Below are 18538 nucleotides of genomic sequence, written 5' to 3'. Positions count from 1 at the left end.
AATATTTCCTCTTGGTAATTTGATTATATTGATACTCTGTATATAGCTACATTTTCGTTATTCATTTGTCTTACTTGTACAGCCATTTCATCATCTTGATGCAACAGAAACAGATCAAACGCAGCTGAACATATTCAGTGTGACTGGAATCAGTTTTATAAATAATTGATCGTTATGCCTACAGAAGTTAAAAAACGTGGCAACTTTCTATTTTTATTATATTTTTTACCTTAACCTTTAACAGGTGTATGCACATCCGTCGATCTGCCACACATTCTAAATGTCTCAACCAGCGACCGGACAGTAACAACTATTAATGGCGTTAACCTATTTCATCTGACGCTTGCTACAGCTCGTCGAATTCGTTCAATTGCAACCCAAAGTTTTAATTAATCCTTTTAAGCTACATTAATGGGCGTAATAGCATCGTTCTTAGGCTTTTATCGAACTCTGACATTATTTATTAACGAAATCGGCAGCAATTCTATTTTTAATCAGGTACCGATTTTAGTCCTAACTAATCTAACAAAGTACAATACGAAATTTAGCATCCTTTATTTTTGTATACGTGACACATAAGCACGTAATACGAATTTACCCCTCGAAGTCATATATATATAGGTTTTTATTATAGCTCATTTTCAGCTTAAGGACGTTTTTCTCTTTTAGAACTGAATTAGAAGAACCGATTCAACCTCGTATCCAGACAACACCATTACTACATTGTCATCACGGGGACGATAGATTCGCTATAAATACTTTGTTCTGAACAATCGTTTCTAGAGTTTACCGATTTTCGATCTAAGTCGATCCGAGTGTACTTCCTATTTTACGATACTTTTTCCCACGCGTTACTCTTTAAGTAACTAGTATAGTTTGCACTTGCGTGAGGTCAAGATGTGCCCCTTTTACAACATGTGTATATGAAACACACGAACGGATGCATACATACAACACGATATCTAAGCATGGTCAGATTCAAACCAACACAAGACACAGTTCGTATCATTTGATTTCTAATAAAAATGGTTAGATCTGCCCGAAGAGACTACTGATATTTTGCTATAAGTTATAAGAAATCTGATAATTTCAGTACCTTCAGCGGACGGCGTTCATTTGTGCATCCGTGACAAACAAAAAACCTTAGTCGCGTTCTTTTCATCATTTAAAACGAATGTTACTATATATATGAAATGAAAGATTTATTTTCACTCCAGGCTAGCTAAAGTTGTTGTATATATACCCAATCGAAGAGATGTGATGTTACAGTTTTGTTATTGCAACGCATACATCTTCTTTTATCGCTGTCAAGAACTTTACTAGCTGCTAGCCATGACAGTGATATCGTAATACTATAGCTCCCTCAGCATGATATTCTAAGCTAGACTCAACTATTTGTAAGCAGCTTTAAAGTAGAGATGACTGAACCCATGGATTAAATACCCAGTATGTGCATAGTTTATTGTTTTGAACACGTTCATTATTTCGCTTTGAACCATTGACTGTTTCAGGAACGCAATGACAACAAGCAAAATCGTAAAAGACTGTGAGTGCGACTTTACGTGAAGGAGATGAAGCACAGAACCTGCTCTAGATGGCCGTCGACGAAATCCCTCTACGAATAAAAAAAAACCAACAGCGCTTTGGAAAGCAGAGAGTACCTTTTTCGACAATTTATGCAGAAAAGCATGCAAGTATATGACTGATATGCAAACTGAATGTCAGTCATTTATGTGCAGTAAATAAAATAACAACAATTGAGGCAGATAAGACAATTTGCCTCGCCTGAATATATAGAAATACCAGTGCATTTTTCATCGAGGTGATAGCAGTGTTCCTCATAGTTACGTTTAATGCAGCCGGAAAGCCTGGTGCCATAGCAGAAATGTATCAAGCTAGAAGTAGTCAAATAGATGAGGCATACAGACCACCCCCGGAAAGAGATTTTTAACTTGTGATAAAAGATATTCAGAAAAGATAACACTACTACAAGATTAGCGTGCATAGGTCGTCTAATAGTGATCTTGATTATTGCTCAACTATGATCGAGGAGAAGGACAATTTAAGTATAGGGGGAAATGCAAACAAACGATCCGCTAACTTGAATTGCGCCAATTACGTCTTCTTGACGACAGGTGTGATTAAATAAAATAAATGTATTCATTTCAGTGTTAACGTCTTCAATTTTAAGTTACAGTTAGCCAGCTTTTGAACCAAATTACTGAATTTCTTGCACGTGAGTACTTATACATAGGCAATCTAACCTTTAAGGCTTTTCAGCTTTTTAGCACCCCTGTATAAATATATCTTATCACTTGGGCATTTAATTCCTGATATTTCCAGCCACGGAGAAGATCTAGCCAACACAACTTCATATAGATTCCGACTGATATTTTGCCTCTAGGCCAAATAATTATTCCTTAGCCTATTTCCTTAATTTCGCGCATTAGCTCGCCTCTTGGGTCCTTGATGTATGAAAAAAAAACGACTTCGGAGACTACGTACCGCCTTTTTTGAGCGCGGTCAAACTGTTAAACATCGATGCAGTGGTTCGCAAATGTCCTGCACATTCCTCTTTATTACGGTTACATCGCAGTATCTATACATTATTCAATCATTTTTCAATCTAATACTACATACACATACAGATACGCGCGCATCGAAGACGCCTAATAATTTCCGTTAGGATTTGTGATAAGTTAAAGCATGACATCTAAAAAACTATTACTACGCGCTAGAAGTTCGTGTATTGCGTTGATCAAGGTAACTGAATATCATGCAGACCTGCTTCTTGCAACCGCTTTTGTAGGACTGTGAAGTATCCATTTCATCTTTCAATGAAAACTTTCCAAGCTGTTGATGAAAGCTTCTGGTGTATCATATATTTTTTCATTGAATTATAGATCGGATCGATTCTGATCTTTCTTTTTTTTTCTTTTTTAGTACTCATTTTGGTGGCTTGATTTTATTTAAAGGTTCTGTAACGTGACGATATTGAGCCAATAATGACTGGGTGTTCTGTCGCTTGTTCATTAGAAACTATTTTCTACCTCATTTTCTATCATTCTAGATTTGTAAACGTGCAATTAATTGTTTTGTATGAAGCTATAGAAAATAATTTAATGAAATCAAGGATTGCCGTGCAATTCATTTAGCTCACGCTACATCGTCACTGTAAATCTGCATTAAAAATCCGAGTTCAAAATGAGAAATGTGAGCAAGTTAAAAAATCTAAACAATATTAGTTACATAAATATTAGCCAGGAGCGTAAAAGCAGTAACTGAATCAGTAATCAAGCTATTATTTACTTAATATTATCAACCCGAGATGTACTTCGTGTTTCGTTATATATACAGATGCTCAGGTAAGTAATACAAAACTTGCTTTCACCAATTATTGCATGGGGTCTTATCGCAATCCAGTCCAGGCTGAAAGATCTGGATTTCAGTTGAGTCTTTAACGATGTTAAAGCCCAACTAAATGTAGTCAAAAATGCGCAGAATTCTATTTGTTTTTAATGGTGAACGAAATATGTTCTCATGAATTTCACCACAATTAATCTACCAACACGCACGACTCTTTGGCAGCCTACGACTATGAACTGACTGTGTTTCGTCGGAGAATAGCACGTGTAAGGGCAAATTGTAGTTTAATGCTGAAAGTTAGCACTCAGTAACTAAGTTTCTGTCCTACGAAAGTGAAAGCGCTAGTAGTTTATTGATGAAAATTCAGCAGAACAACAGTTCATTAATTGTGTGGAAAACTGGAGTGGCGAGAGAAATGGAGATCGCGGAGGAGGTGACTAGACTTGGGGATCTTAAACGAACGAACAAGCTGCTTTGATCGCGAAAGTTTCTCTTCTATAGCAACGTTGTGTCATAAGTGGACTTTTGCTAATAACAATTAGGAAAATTGCCTTTAGCTTACACTGCACGGGATCCACACGATCTATCCTATCATTTGCGAGAAATCCATTTTCTGTTTCCTTTTCTCGCCTTCATTATTTTTGCCATAATTTTATAACCCATACTTTGAGAAACTCTATATTGAGCTGCTACAAAACGTGCATTGCCTTGCATATCTTTTGCTTAAAAGGTCCCATGATCATAGTAACCCGTTGTTCTGTTTAAAGTTCTGACATGTAGTCACTTTCTTTGTGGTGCTCAAGATCACAATTTTGTTCTTAAAATGAAACTTAATTACTGAGCGTTTGTTTTCAAACCTAAACGATACCTTGGCCTCAAAACTTATTATATTGTGATATCACTCAGTTAGCTTGTAATCGCAGATAGCCAAACGTTTGACGTACATATTTAGTTCGTCCGCCAATAACGCTGAAAATTGCGCTGCGTAGCTGAAAATATCTCGAATCCTTTAAATCTCTCAATGGCTCCGGACAATCTAATGTTTTGTTCAATCCATTCATTCATTACACGGGGGTATGGGTACGCTGTGCAACCCATGCAATCCTATAAAATATAAATACGCACAGTAAGCGAAGGCACATGGACAATCGGTATAATACCAAGTAAACATTGCAATAATGCTCGTTTAGGTATGCCTAAGACTAAGTTTTTCAGATACTACGTCCGGCGTCGCTGTCAGGCATTCCATCAGACGGCTAATAAAGTGCGTCCGCACTCGGATCTGGACCCAGACCACCAATTGTTTTCAAGATCAGTAGGCAAACGCGTCACCCACATAGCCATCACGGGGACCGTGCAGGGACGCCACGATAAAATTAGTACACCAAGACCTCGTATTAATTGCACATCTAATGTCTATTGAGACGGACAATATCAGTCTCTCTTTTGTATTCCTTTTCACAACACAGAATTACTCCCAAGTTCCAACTAACGGCTAACGTATATGTAGCGGCTCGTTTACCCAGTATCGTCCGTAGTTTTAAGTAGAGAATGGCGCGGACGATTTCTTTTTAGGAAATCTATATACAGCCACATTCAGTAACCCTACTGATCTTTCTGTATAGTAGTGTGCCCTGCCAGCGCTGTTTATGCTCGTATAAATTATGCACGTGACCTAATACATGACTCAATTCTTCTGCTATTCATTTCATTTTGAGTATTTACTTTCTCTTGTTTCGCGTTCAGTTGTAACGTCCGCTCGATTAATGGAGCCGAGCAACGAGCGTCCGATCACTGTCCGTGTGTTGCTGCTCTGACCGAGCGCCCGGCCAGTCTTTAAACAGGCGAGTCATCATTTTCACTTCCATTTGCGAGCGGTTCTTTGCTCGGGACTACTCGACCATCGTCGCAGCCTGTGTGCCTCGTTAACCGTCGCTAACCAACATAAAGAACGAGCCATCGTGGACGCATTTTGTCGCTTAGAGTCGGAGTTTGCCTACCACTCAACTGTCTAAGGGTGATTTGTTGGTTTAGTTTGATTCATAGTGGGAGACCGCGTGCCGTGTGCGAGGGCTGAAGGCATCTTGTGTTTGCCTCTCGATAGCGGACGCGAAAACTAGGTAGCGAGCAACCAAAGGAAGGACTGACATTCGTACAACAATATACAGCACAGGAGATTATGGCCGACAACACCTTGTACGAATTGTTGGGGGTTCAGCGCGGAGTGTCCGACCACGAGCTAAAGAAGGTGCGTCATTCGTATAACCTGCATAGGTATCGAGTTTCAGATACCATTACAAAGACTTTGGTTTTTAATTCCGATGTTTCCGTGCATGGACATCGGGAATGTATATATGCATTTTTGATGTGCGACTCTGCTTGCGTCTCATTGAGTCTTCATAGCATCGAGAGGTCGAATAATAGCCCGCTGGTGAATAGCTAGAAAATACAGGATTCGAAATGAAGATCAGTATGTGATGTGACGCGTCATATTGCATAATAGAGAAAACAGGGTTCAGAGAACGAATCAGAAAATCCGTGTGCGTTTATAAAACAGTGGAGGCAATCACTAATGAATAGAGATTTTCGCAGATTGACAATATTTAAAGTAAACATGCGCGAAATAATGTTTTGCTGATAAATTGCTTAGCCTGACTGAGAGACTACCTCTGGCGTTTGCAAATGGAGCCTGGGATAAAGGCCTCGGCCATCGAAAACCGCAGATTTTGATCGTGCTGGCACACGATGTAAACGACGTAGCTCAATCTATTTTCATTATCGGGAGAGCGTTTAATAATAAATGTCAGGTAATGGTTTTATTTCTGGGTTGAATATAGTAACACATGTCACATGTACTGTTTAGCTCATTGCATTTGCGGGGCTTTGCAACGATTTCAAGCATCTATGCTGTTGACATCAATTTGCTGTGTGCCCAAGTGACTCAACATTAATTCGAATCGATATAGGCCGACTGCAGCCGACAAATTCCAAGCTTTTTTTTATTCACTGTACACAAATGTTGAAATTCAATGGCTGTTCTTAACTTAGCGCTGAGAGTTTCGGCTATGTGCTTATCTTATTGCTTATTGAAAGCCCGTCGTGAAGCAAATAGTCTGAGTGCAAAATTATGGTTACGGCAAACAGAAAAGGTTTTGAATCTAAATTGCGGATGTAGACAGGGTAGTGCCCTGCCGCAATTCATAACAATTTTAGTCAATTAGCTCGAACAGTTGACTCCGGTGTAGGTTTATATCCGTATTCAGTCAGATACAAAATTTTAAACAGCTTGTGATGCTACCTGGCGTTTATGAAGTAACATTGATAAAGGACTTCGTTATTACATAACATTATGCTGTTTACAATGTCCTATCGCAATCAGGTGTCACTGAGCGAAGTAGAACGTTAGTTAACTACTCAGATTAGTTGAGCTGACGAGCAGTTTGCTCTACATTAAAATCGTGGGGTCTAAAAAGCAAAAACAATTCAATTTGCTCAACGAAGTAAACGCCAATGAAAAAGATAAACCGAGACCCATACGAATTTTAGTTGCAAACGAATGCCGTCTCATGATCGATAGCTCTAGACTGTGTGTCCGCATAGTAGTGCAGTATGCTAACATGTTTGCCTATAGATTTTACAGAACGTGGTGTTCTAAGTCTGAAAATGGATGTAGACACAATTCATAGTCGTCTCGAGCCAGTCGTTGGAAGCAGTGCTTTACAGTAGTACCGGACATAAAACCTACCTAGGTCCAAATGAACAACTTAGCCTTTTGGATATAATCGACTCCCACTTTTTATATTTATAGTTTTCGTATTTCGCTAAAGATCCTCGTTCGTTTTTTCATAGTTCAAGGGACGTTTAGTTTCAAATGTTCCCTTTTCGGTCTATATGGTGCTCAACGCCACGATTTTGCTTGTCACTCGTAGTGCTTCACTTCGTTTAAATAACAAACTTGTTGATCAAAATGCAAGTGATAATCGTGGCACTAAAGAACATACTTGTAGAGGCATACTGCTCAAGTTATTGTAGTTCGCATTCTGCTACATAACAGGGGTATGTGTTTGTACTATTTCATATGTGCAGGCAATAGGACTATTTCATGTATTTGTCTCTTCGCTGTATCTGCTTAAAAGCAACGTTCTTTAGTAGCCTGGTGGCGGTTTTCTCAAGAAGACTCGAACCGCACGGGCGTCAAGTCACGAATGTATAAGCGCTGTCGCCGTCGCTTCCGATTACAAGGTCGCCCATAATAATGAAAGTTTTGATCTGGCAACCCAAGCAAATGTTTTCCTTCGTGCACGTTAATACTCTATTGATAAAGCGGTCCAATTTGGCTAACGTTGGGTCGAATTGGGTAACACCAAATAAACCACAACAACACAAGTTTGCAGCTACGATTTAATATTATGTACTATACGATATATATATATATATATATATTATATATAATCCGTTTCGGGTAAGATTATTCCAAAATCGGTATAGACGGCAAAATGGCAATATACAGTTTAGTCCTGCCCGTCATTGGTTTTATTTATCTAAAATGATTCAACTGTCTTGAACAGGGAGCTTTAAGTTCAAGAATGTTAGGCGCATTTCATGTATTGATCGTCTACGGTTGCATTGTTCTCTTTCTCATGAGTTTTCTTTAAATGTACAACTCTCTAGAAAACGCTTATAATTCTGTTCATGTCAAACTTACGCATTGTTGTACGTTGTACGATGTTAACGCCTATTTTGTTCGCCTTTATGTGGAATGATAGTATACTTTGCGAGGTCTTAAAATGGTACACCACTCCCGTCGCGTGTGGTATGGCTGTGAGTAATACGTGAAATGTCAACGCTTTTGCGGTGTCTGCAGAAAAATGAAGGATCGGAAGTTTATTCGAATGAGTAAATGATATAGCAAATATTGTATATTTTTGTTTATAAGAAAAACGGTGAGTTACGAAGTTGTTTTACTTCTCCTGTAACCGAAAAATAATCATGTTTGTGGCGTTTTTATATATAGGCGTATCGCAAATTGGCTAAGGAATTCCACCCAGACAAAAATCCTGAAGCAGGGGACAAATTCAAAGAGATCTCTTTCGCTTATGAAGTTCTTTCGAATCCCGAGAAAAGGCAGCTTTACGACAGATATGGCATTCAAGGTAAGTTTATTTTTAAAAAAATATTGTTTTGATGAACTAAGATGAGAACGCTGTTTATTGCCGAAGTGCGTATATATTAAGCATCACACTCCCTAAAACCAAATAGCCAATAGCACTTCATCTTACGGAACTTAATCCGTAATTAATGGAATTTTGACCAATTGACTTGCATGGTTTTGCAGGTCTTAAGGACGGCGGGGGGGCAGGCATGGATGGTAATGAAATTTTCCAACATATCTTTAATGGAGGAATTGGAAACTTTTTCGGTGCGCCATTCGGCCGATCCCGCGGCAGACCCAGGAACAGTGAAACCATTTTGGCCCAAAAGGTCACTTTAGAAGACCTTTATCAAGGCAAGACATTTCAGCAAGAGGTGGAAAGGAAAATTATATGTAACAAATGCGAAGGAACTGGTGGCCGCCAGGGTGCCGTGCAGAGCTGTGGAGGTTGCAAGGGTAAAGGTATTAAAGTGATGTTTCGTCCCCTTGGACCTAACATAGTGCAGCAGATTCAGGCGCGTTGTTCCGATTGCAACGGTACGGGAGAGAAGATCAACGAGAAAAACGCCTGTCAGAACTGCCGAGGTAAGTGAGTCGCTGTTGACCTGACTTTATTCTTACAGTTAGTTGAATATATATTTAATGAACAACAAGTCTCAGGAATCCACTAATGTCAGCTATTTCAGTAGTTACGATGTTTCGGCTACGCGTGATGTTACTAAACTATGATATGATCTACTCAGATTTAAATTAAAAAAAGGTTTCTACTTAAACTATGGCAAGCGATAAGCTAACTATCTGTACGAAGTCATTCTCGTCAACCTTCCATGTCTCAACCAACCTTTGCTCGCCAGAAATTATCACTTCCGATGTTAAAGAGCTTGTGCAGTTCGTTTTCCGGATTCTACTGATTGTCAAATGTACTGACGCGAGTTTTATTTGCCAGCGATCGGAAAAGGTGGTAACTATGGGAGCGAGGTCTGGAGAAAATGGTGAATGAAGAACCTTCTACTTAACGTGTTGCAGGGCGACTTAAACGATCCTTGCCATGTGTGGTCTTGGATTGCCATAGAGAAAGGTAGATTTGTCTATCGGGTATTTTGTGTTGGGAACTCTAATTCACTCAATACATCTGTGTACGGTTCCTTGTCGGGCGTTTTGATTTTTTTCTCAGCTAGTACGTAAAACAATCCCACCAGATATGAATTATGGACTTTCTAGGGTGGAAATTTTGTTTAACTCAGTTTAGGATTATCTTTCGGATGTATCAAATTTTTTCTGCGCTTCATAATAATGTACAGACATCACTTATCGTCATCCGCAAGAATTCTGCGTAGAAACCTCTCTTGATGATTGCCTATTGCCTGATGCTGGAATCATTTAGACAATATAAACTTTTAAAACTTCTATGGCGTCGACCTGAGGGCGGGGCGTATCCTTATTTTAAGATATCATTGTTCAATATCGCATTTAAAGTTACCTTAGGTAACGGTCTACACCGTAGACGACATATGTATCTCGGGCTTCATCGGTAAGATTTGATTTGGAAAAAGGTGAATTAAAGGTGTCAAAAATTGTTTTTTACCAGGAATATCTATCCTTGGTTTTATTCACTGTGTTTTTTCACACTCCGTTCATATTACAAGGGGCTTATGGAAATTACAGGGCTCTTTTCAAATGGTGAAATGAATGAACTGAAAAAAAAATGAAAGTAAAAGAGACAAATGATGCGATTTGAAAAACGGCCACTATGTATGCACAAACCTACTATATAAATGTAAAGACAAGCAGCTGATGTGGTATTACGGTCATGCTTTATTTTCGAATTTCAGGCCGGAAGACTATTAAGCAAAAGCACACGATCGACGTATATGTCGATCGTGGCCAGGATGCCAAACAACCGCTTATCTTCTTCGGCGAAGGAGATCAAAGCACAGATGCTGCTCCTGGCGACATTATCGTTCGACTGGACCTCGAACAGCACGAGACGTTCACGCGACAAGGCTGCGATCTTCACATGGAGAAGACCGTCTCGCTTACTGAGGCACTATGCGGTTTCCAAATGATAGTGCGACAACTGGATGGTCGCAGCCTTCTAGTGACAAGCCCGCCAGGCAGCGTCGTCCATCCAGGAACAGTGAAGTGCATAAAGAATGAAGGGATGCCAATTCATCAAGGTCTCGGTAATGGCAATCTCTACATCAAGTTCGATGTCGCCTTTCCAGCGAAGCATTTTGCACCGGAAGCCGATTTGAAGAAAATTGAACAGATCCTTAACGACCGGCCACAGGCCGAAGAGTTGCCGGACGAGTATGAAGATGTTGCACTCGACGATTACATACCGAGTAACGCAAGCGGTGGACGTGGGCGCGAGGCCTATGAGTGTGATGAGGATGATGATGATGCACCGCGTGGATCACAATGTACACAGCAGTGAATGACGAGCGATCAGTAACAAACTAAAGTACACTGTACAATGAATAGGACGCGAGTAAAGAACTTAGAAAGCAGAGATATCAGGAGTAAGCAGCAGCAGCAACATAAAGTATGGAATGTCAGAGGGTCAACCATGAAACTGCGTACCAACACGAAGCGGTCTTAACAAATAGTAAAAATTAAAGGTAATGATAACAACGCAAAGATGCTTGTCGTTTACCTTTAATACTGACACTAAAAAGGCTTAATCACTTCTGGGTGCAAGAACTAAGCGGAACCTTATTGAAAAAGAAAGCGACAAGCCGTGTGGTTATGTAAAAGTATCGCACAAGGACTGATTCCATTAGGAAAACTATGGGCGAAAGGCTGAATTAAATAAGACCACAATTAGATAAACGACTATAATTCTAGTGGATGATTATTGTTGTCATCAAAAAAATAGGTGCACAAGAAAACACACACACATATACGTGCGTCGTTTTCAACTGCATTTCAACATTGCAATAACGAGGTAAAAATGGCAAGCGCGGGAAAAGGTAGCGGGGAACGAAGAAGTGAAGTTGGTTGAATTTATGTTAGAAAAGTAAGAAGGAGTTTGTTTAGGGAAATCTAGTAATACAATAATGTAACTAATTCGTAAAGCCCGGGACTGTAAATTGAAATTAATCTCTAAGCATATGCTAGCTCATATGCTAGCTTGACTGCGTGACTTGAATTGTGTGACCCTTGACACTTTACCTACACCTTGTCGTGAGCACACGACGATAAGTTGTTCGGCTAAAAGCAATTTTAATGGACAAAGATGTATGGTGAGTTGCCGTTAAATCTTTGTTCTGTAGACGTAAGCAACTCTCCATTGTGAGCTATATTTCTAAAAGCAAGATAATAAGGCACAGTTGATCGTATAAAATCGCGTTGGAAATGTGACCGGTAAATGGTTCGTTAAGAATCGTTTATGCAAAACGGGGTAGACAGGGAGTTAATTGGCAAGACTTATCACACAGACACTCGAGGGACGGCAAGGAAATAACACTAGATATACATCGAGGCGCGCATAAACCTAGGGCACCTGAATTTGCAGGATCCTTCTGACCATTCAGGTGTACAAAGTCTATTGAAAAATAGCGAGTCATTTGCGAATGGCTTTGAATAAATACCCGCGGCGATTCGATACGGCGGCACAGCACCGTGTGTGAATCTGTTGACGGTGCTAAAAAACATGGTTCCTCTAAAACAAGAATCCGACTCAAAAGGAAAAGAGCACTTTTTGTGGGTGAGTCGGACTGACATTAGCGTGAAGAAAAAAAAACCTCTAAAACGTTCGTCAAAAAGTTTCAGCAAACGAATGTTAGAGGCTGGTGGCTACGATGAGCAATGGGCGAAAGTTAAAAACAAAGCGACCCGGAGCGATACAAAGTGAGGTGAAAACTGATGATGGTAACCATTATGATCTGTGGAAATACGATAATAAAACCTAAGCGGAGTGTGATAGAGCCTTCGTATTTAGTTAGCTTAAAACAATTACAATATTATATGTGAAGTACCCGGTTGTTACAGTAAATGGTAATATCAATAAGTCATTGACATTAGAATATCCGAGCTGGTGAAGTTAAGAAGGCAGTGAGCGCGGATTCCGCATCGAGAAGACGCAAAGATTAAGTAGAATAAATAAGCACGACGACAGGACAACAGCGACATCGACATAAAGTAATGCGTCTTTTATTATAGAACGATGGCAAAGAAAACAAAATGGATTAAGATGAATAATAAATTATTAATAATAAATATACTTAATACTACAGCTATCGATTCGTTCCTTTCTGTACATTGAGGAAGAGTTCATTATGGAGGTATCTACTTAGTCTTTAGATTGGAGACTGGTTGTATACGCATTTTTAAATTGTGTAATAACCAAACGAAATACCAATTGCATAAATATTCGTAATAGTAAAACAAAGGAAGTATTCACACAACGTGTTTTTATCCGACACAGCTAAAACATACTTTTCAGTTGAAAATATGCTTTAAATTTCTTATCGTGCTTTCTATAACTGTAAGTTGACGCGTACAATTTGGGCTATTTTCTACAAAGAGACTACAGATAATTCAAATCCTGTAGACGGGAGAAACTGCACAACCTTTTTAGATAAAAAAAATTCACGATATGAAAGAAAATTACGCGTATGGTACATACGTAGCAATCCAATTTCGCAGATTGTCAGGTCGACCAAAGGATTTAAAAATATATTCAAACAAAAAATGTTGGATTTAAACCTTATCGTTGGATCAGTCATGTACCCATTCATTTAAATATCTTCTGTTCCAATAATCAGGAGTGCGTGGTGATTTACGGTAACAACTGGCCATCAGAAGCCTACCAACTACAGGTTTTGTAGTGTGTAGAGATACCTGGCCGCGCTATAACAGAATAACCAGTAGTCATAGCCAAGTATGGAAGGCTATAAAAATAATTTTTAATCTACGGCTGTAAATATTTTGACAGACCATAAGGCCCATGTATGTATTAAAAACTAGCAACTGCCTGAAAAACTCAGTAGAATTGTTGGCATATGTATAGTTGATTCAAAGCAAATCCAACACTGGGAAAAACGCATGCACAGATGCCGCGTTTTGCCCAGTGCAGTTTGCAGGAGCACATGCCTTGCAGTATGGCTCGGAATGGAGGCTTGCAGAACGCTAACGAAAAATTGTACCAGATTACGTATCGGCTATGCCTCAACGCAAAACAGCATAGAAGTAGGCTACGGTATGTCCCAAACCACACAAACAAGGTCCTAGCAGGAACAGCAGAGGTTCGTCGTCGGCGAGCATGCTCCTGAGGACATCAAGAGAAATTCCGAAAATATGTTTCGTAAGACAGCGGCGGTATGCGCATTACTGCAAAGGCAGTGATTTCGTTTGTCCAAACTAAAGTTGAAAATTTTGAAAATGGTCGTATAGCTTCCACTAACATCGTACGACTATGAGAACTGTAGTGAATTTTAGGAAGGCCAGTTTCTTAAAAAAGTGATTGAATTTTCAAAAAACATTGTATCGTCAAAGTAGTGAATTTGTTGACACTCATTAACATCCCTGAATTCAGATATTAGGTTACAGGATACTAGGTTAGACATTAGATCACAATAGCTATTCATGTAAGGGTCTTCTGAAAATGATCGACGCGGTTGCGGACAAGATCCTTCGACGAGATGCTATTTTCCAATACAAAAATAAGCATCTAGGACCCAAATGGTAGTTAGGCTTATAACCGATAACCATCATGTTTACAATGCAACAACATCTTCGCAAAGAAGTACTACCGCCAATAATACCACGGCACAATATTACATATTTACGAACACGGAAGGGTAGTAGTATTTACTGATGCGATTTCCTACCCCAGAAGACTAAATAATGCAATTTGATAGCAAAATTACTGAATAAGTTGATCAGCCAACCTTCTTGGAAATGAGTCGACATCAACTCTGAGAATAATTCAATGAAAAGGGAATGGAGGATTCGGATAGTTCCGTAAAGCACCTGTTGTCATTACAGTTAGCCGACGTTGTCTATTTGATCGTAGTCGAAACGTGATGTCTAACATTTTCCAACCCTCAGGATTATCAGCAAGTTCATTATGTAACCCCACATTAATATTAATATGTAAAAATGTATAAATAAAGGTCCCGACTTTTTTTTTCACATCGACCTGCCCATCTACTTTTTCAAATTATCCACAAGCCACATTTCAGATCATTTGAAGCATCTTCGCGCGGAGGACGAACCTTCAAGAAGATCAAATACTTTTATTTTGGCCTAAAATCGACAGTCTGTATTATTTATTGCCACCTTTCGTGTAGCTTTTGAAGCATCCGGGGAAAACTACTCTGAAGCAAACTAGAAGTTTCTGGATAAAGTTTAGGCTTAAACAACTCGAAAATTGTCAAGAACAATTATTTCTGATATGCTTAGCTTTTTGCTACAAATATTAACAGCCGTTTTGCCAGTTGCCAATTGGGAAGCCAGATAATCTTTAACGGTTAATTCTTATAAATTTTTTTGCATCTCAGATGTGTCTTGCAGTTTTGAACTCATACGTTTTTGAGGCTTCAGTCCAAAATATAATTCCCTCGTAATTTTTTGTACATAGCATACTTAAGTAACAATTCAACGGGCTTGTGCTTACCAGTATCGCTCGGGAGTTGGTTACTGTTATTCAAAAAATAATATATTAAAAATAAGTAATGGTATTTTAGCTCTTGAATGGTTAGGGTGTTATATTGAATAAACATGACCGTCAGGAACATCACTTTTACCACATATAAAAAGTTTAGTTGAGATATCTATTTTTGTTCATTAGAAATAAAACATAACAAAAGGTCCTACGTTAGGTGCCCTATATATATATATATATATATATATATATATATATATATATATATATATATATATATAGGTTACATGTACTCGTCAGGGGAGACGGATAGGCTCCACCTTTTTGTTTCCATGCCATCGCCTGTCGCCCCTAATTGACGTGGCTTCGTCTTAACGCCTAACTACTTCCCACCCGTATTTTCTCTTTCCGTCTTTAAGATAAGAACGACTAGATCAAATGCAATACAGCTTTTGAATAGTGGTCAGTATAGTCGTCCATTTGTTTAGTTTCTTGCGGCCGCTTGTCGGCCAACCGCACCATTCATACTTGTCTGTTACATCCCGCTTGTGTAAACGACGAGTGGCCACCATGAATACAAGAAGGGTTTCATTATTGCCGCTTACCAACGAATTATTAATGTTTTCCCCATAACGCTGCTGACGATACCTGTATATTGAACTAACAGAAGCCCTTCTTTGTAACTCTAGGCCCTTTTTCGTTTATAAGCGACGGGAGGTCCTCTTTTAAGGCCTCCTTGTCAGTTTCACGGTAATGAATAGAAATACGGGTAAGCGGATATGAGGAAGGATAGCCTGTACTCAATCGGCTTGGTAGAAGAGGAGAACGAGATGTATGTTTGGGTAGGCAATAGAGAGGCAAGTAACGAGCTAACTAAGAACGAGGAAGATCTAATATAAAAACATGCACTGTTACAACTCTTGCATACTTTGTTACAATTGCAATTACTATACAGCCACCGTCACTCCCTGTTTTATTCCTCATTCTTAGTGTTTCCCCGTTCGCTTCATTCTACCATCTTCTTTACTTGATGACTTTTATATTGGATAAGATGTACGATCTTGAAAACCGTAAACCCGTTTAGCTAGTTCGCTCTATATTTTTAGTAAGCATAAAAGAAAAGACACTTTGAGGAAATCCAGGAGAAGAAAAAAGACGAACTTTTGCTTCGTTTGGGGCATTAATCTGCGCTATAGTTCGTTGAGCGAGAATGGAAAGCAGTTGTTTGATTAGGGCGACCACTTGCGACAGCAAGTTTAGGTTAGATAAAGTATTTTTTGTTTAATAGTTTTACTTACTATAGTTGTTTACCTAGTTGGTGAGCGGATTTGGTCCGAATTACGTGCTTATATTAGTGCTAAACAAACCCGCGGGCTTCGCGTCGCGTCTATTTTATCATTGATTAGTTTAATTACCCTGATATCTATTGATGTTACACCCAAGGTAACACAGTCTATAGTACACAGCAACAGTTATCCCGTTGAAATCATCCTGCCTCACCGAATTCGTTGCCCATCTGTAGTTATTTCATCGGTTTGTTCTAACATGAACGAATCTGATGTGTCTTACGCTTTGTCTAACATAAACCAATAGTTCGATTGCAGATTTGTACTTTCACACCTTTGCACATTTATAGCCGCTACAACTCATCTGAGGTAGTGCAAAATCGATCTATTACCTTGTTTTAGTAACTTGTTATTTTTTTGCGGTTATTCCATTATCCTGTTCGGGCGATTGGTCGCATCCAACATTATTTACAGCTCCTTTATAATTGCCTTCTTGGAGTGATTCTGTTACCCTACCGAAACATTTCAGTGATCCCTTATTTTTTTTTCGTTCTTAACTGTTCTTTTCTCCTTTGCAACCCGTCACTATCCACTTTTTCTAATAACCGACATGTGTTACAGTCAACTCTCTACTTTTCGAGTTTTACGTCCGATATCGTCATTAGGTTTTCCATCAGGCGGATCCCAGTACGAAACAAATCTTGTGTCTATGCCCAAGGTCAAACATGGACTACTAATACTAGCAGGCAAATACGTGAGTCACTAAGGATGTGTCACAGCGAGTCCAATATAAACTAATGTTCCATTGTAGTGCGACAGCTTCACAGGCAACCGATTGCAGTTCTCCTGAAACCCTCTTATATTGATTGTTTTATATTGTTTCACCTGCCCAGTTATATTAATTACATATTTTTAATCTAGTGATCTACTTTGTGTCAACAACCCCGTTACCTTGCAGTTACTCTGTTGCTTTACTGAAATGCTTCCACCTATCTACTGAAATATCCCAGAAACCTTGTTGTAATTCATCTTTTATGCATTATAGGTATCATACTACTTAAAGAATTAACTGAGCTCAACTTCAATATGAATTCAAACAAGTTTACTTTACTGGTATATATGAAGTTAGCCTTCACCCCTGTAAGCGGCGCCTGTTTGAAATCTTACCTATTCCAGACCCCATACACTTTCACAGTTATTTCAATTTCTTTTTAGATCATTGTTGTAGTCTTGATAGCCTATTGGATTTGTTCTGTTTTCTTAACTCCATTAATCCTATCCCCTTGAACTAAGTATCCTTATACTCAAAGAATAGGAACTGTATGCTGAAATGGTTCATATTTCATGAACTAATCAAATTAGCGTAACGTCTTCTATAAGAATGAAAATTACTTCCCAGAAAGAGGTATTCATCCAACTAAAAAATATGAATCATATGCGGCAATGATTCGATTTAATCAGTTTCTAACCATTTTGGAAAAAATTACCGTTTAACTGCTGCACAATAAACATACGAGAAATCGGAAGTATCATTCCATATTAAATGTTGTATCCATCTTACGAAATAAAAAAACTACTTTTTAATATAAGCTCATGGCAAATTGTCATCAGTGATCGAGTAAATCCGAAAAATGACGAACTTGCACAGTTCAACGTTACGCTATGTAGACAAATTCAACTTCCTCAAAAAATACCCAACCCGCAGCGCCTTCCTCACAGCTCATCCTAAAACGAAACTTTAACATCTTCTGAAGAAATTAGCTCAAAACGATCGTTTTACGTGGTCGATTTATGTTGGACCTACACAGATACAGACGCACACCTCGGATAGAATAATTGTCTCATCAAAATGGGTAACCGAAAAAAATCTTTTGATTCCAAGTAATATAGAAGCAATCATTTTCACCCAAAGAGGCCAAAGGTTATAGATTTTATGGCTGTCACAGAGCCTTTGATCCCAAGGCTTATAAACTAAAAAGTTGACAAAAGGTAGGAAATTCTTAATGACCACAGATTTATATTTTTCGAAATAGCAGACGTGGACGAACCACAACTCACGCCTCTGATCAGAACACGGTTAATGAAGCAGTTCGGCATAGGACTCTACAAGCAGAAATGGAAAAC

The 18538-nt window shown here is 38.9% G+C and overlaps 1 protein-coding gene across 1 annotated transcript; it reads left to right on the top strand.

Moving 5' to 3' along the window:
* Window positions 1-5222: 5222 nt before the first annotated feature.
* Window positions 5223-12755, top strand: LOC111254364 (dnaJ homolog subfamily A member 2-like). The gene is made up of 4 exons (XM_022815109.2): window positions 5223-5614; window positions 8381-8519; window positions 8702-9103; window positions 10351-12755. Exons 1-4 carry the CDS (start codon window positions 5546-5548, stop codon window positions 10953-10955), a joined length of 1215 nt encoding a protein of 404 aa, XP_022670844.1. The 5' UTR covers window positions 5223-5545; the 3' UTR covers window positions 10956-12755.
* Window positions 12756-18538: the final 5783 nt, after the last annotated feature.

This window comes from Varroa destructor, unplaced genomic scaffold (genome assembly GCF_002443255.2).
Source record: "Varroa destructor unplaced genomic scaffold, Vdes_3.0 BEIS01000007.1, whole genome shotgun sequence".
NCBI lineage: Eukaryota > Metazoa > Arthropoda > Arachnida > Mesostigmata > Varroidae > Varroa > Varroa destructor.
Note: the sequence above shows the minus strand (reverse complement) of the source record. Positions and strands in the feature narration are given on the sequence as shown.

Coding starts and splice junctions, on each gene's coding strand:
- LOC111254364 (XM_022815109.2), top strand. CDS start 5,546: ATGGCCGACAACACCTTGTACGAATTGTTGGGGGTTCAGCGCGGAGTG. Junction 8,520..8,701: donor CGACAGATATGGCATTCAAG/GTAAGTTTATTT, acceptor ATGGTTTTGCAG/GTCTTAAGGACGGCGGGGGG. Junction 9,104..10,350: donor CGCCTGTCAGAACTGCCGAG/GTAAGTGAGTCG, acceptor TTCGAATTTCAG/GCCGGAAGACTATTAAGCAA.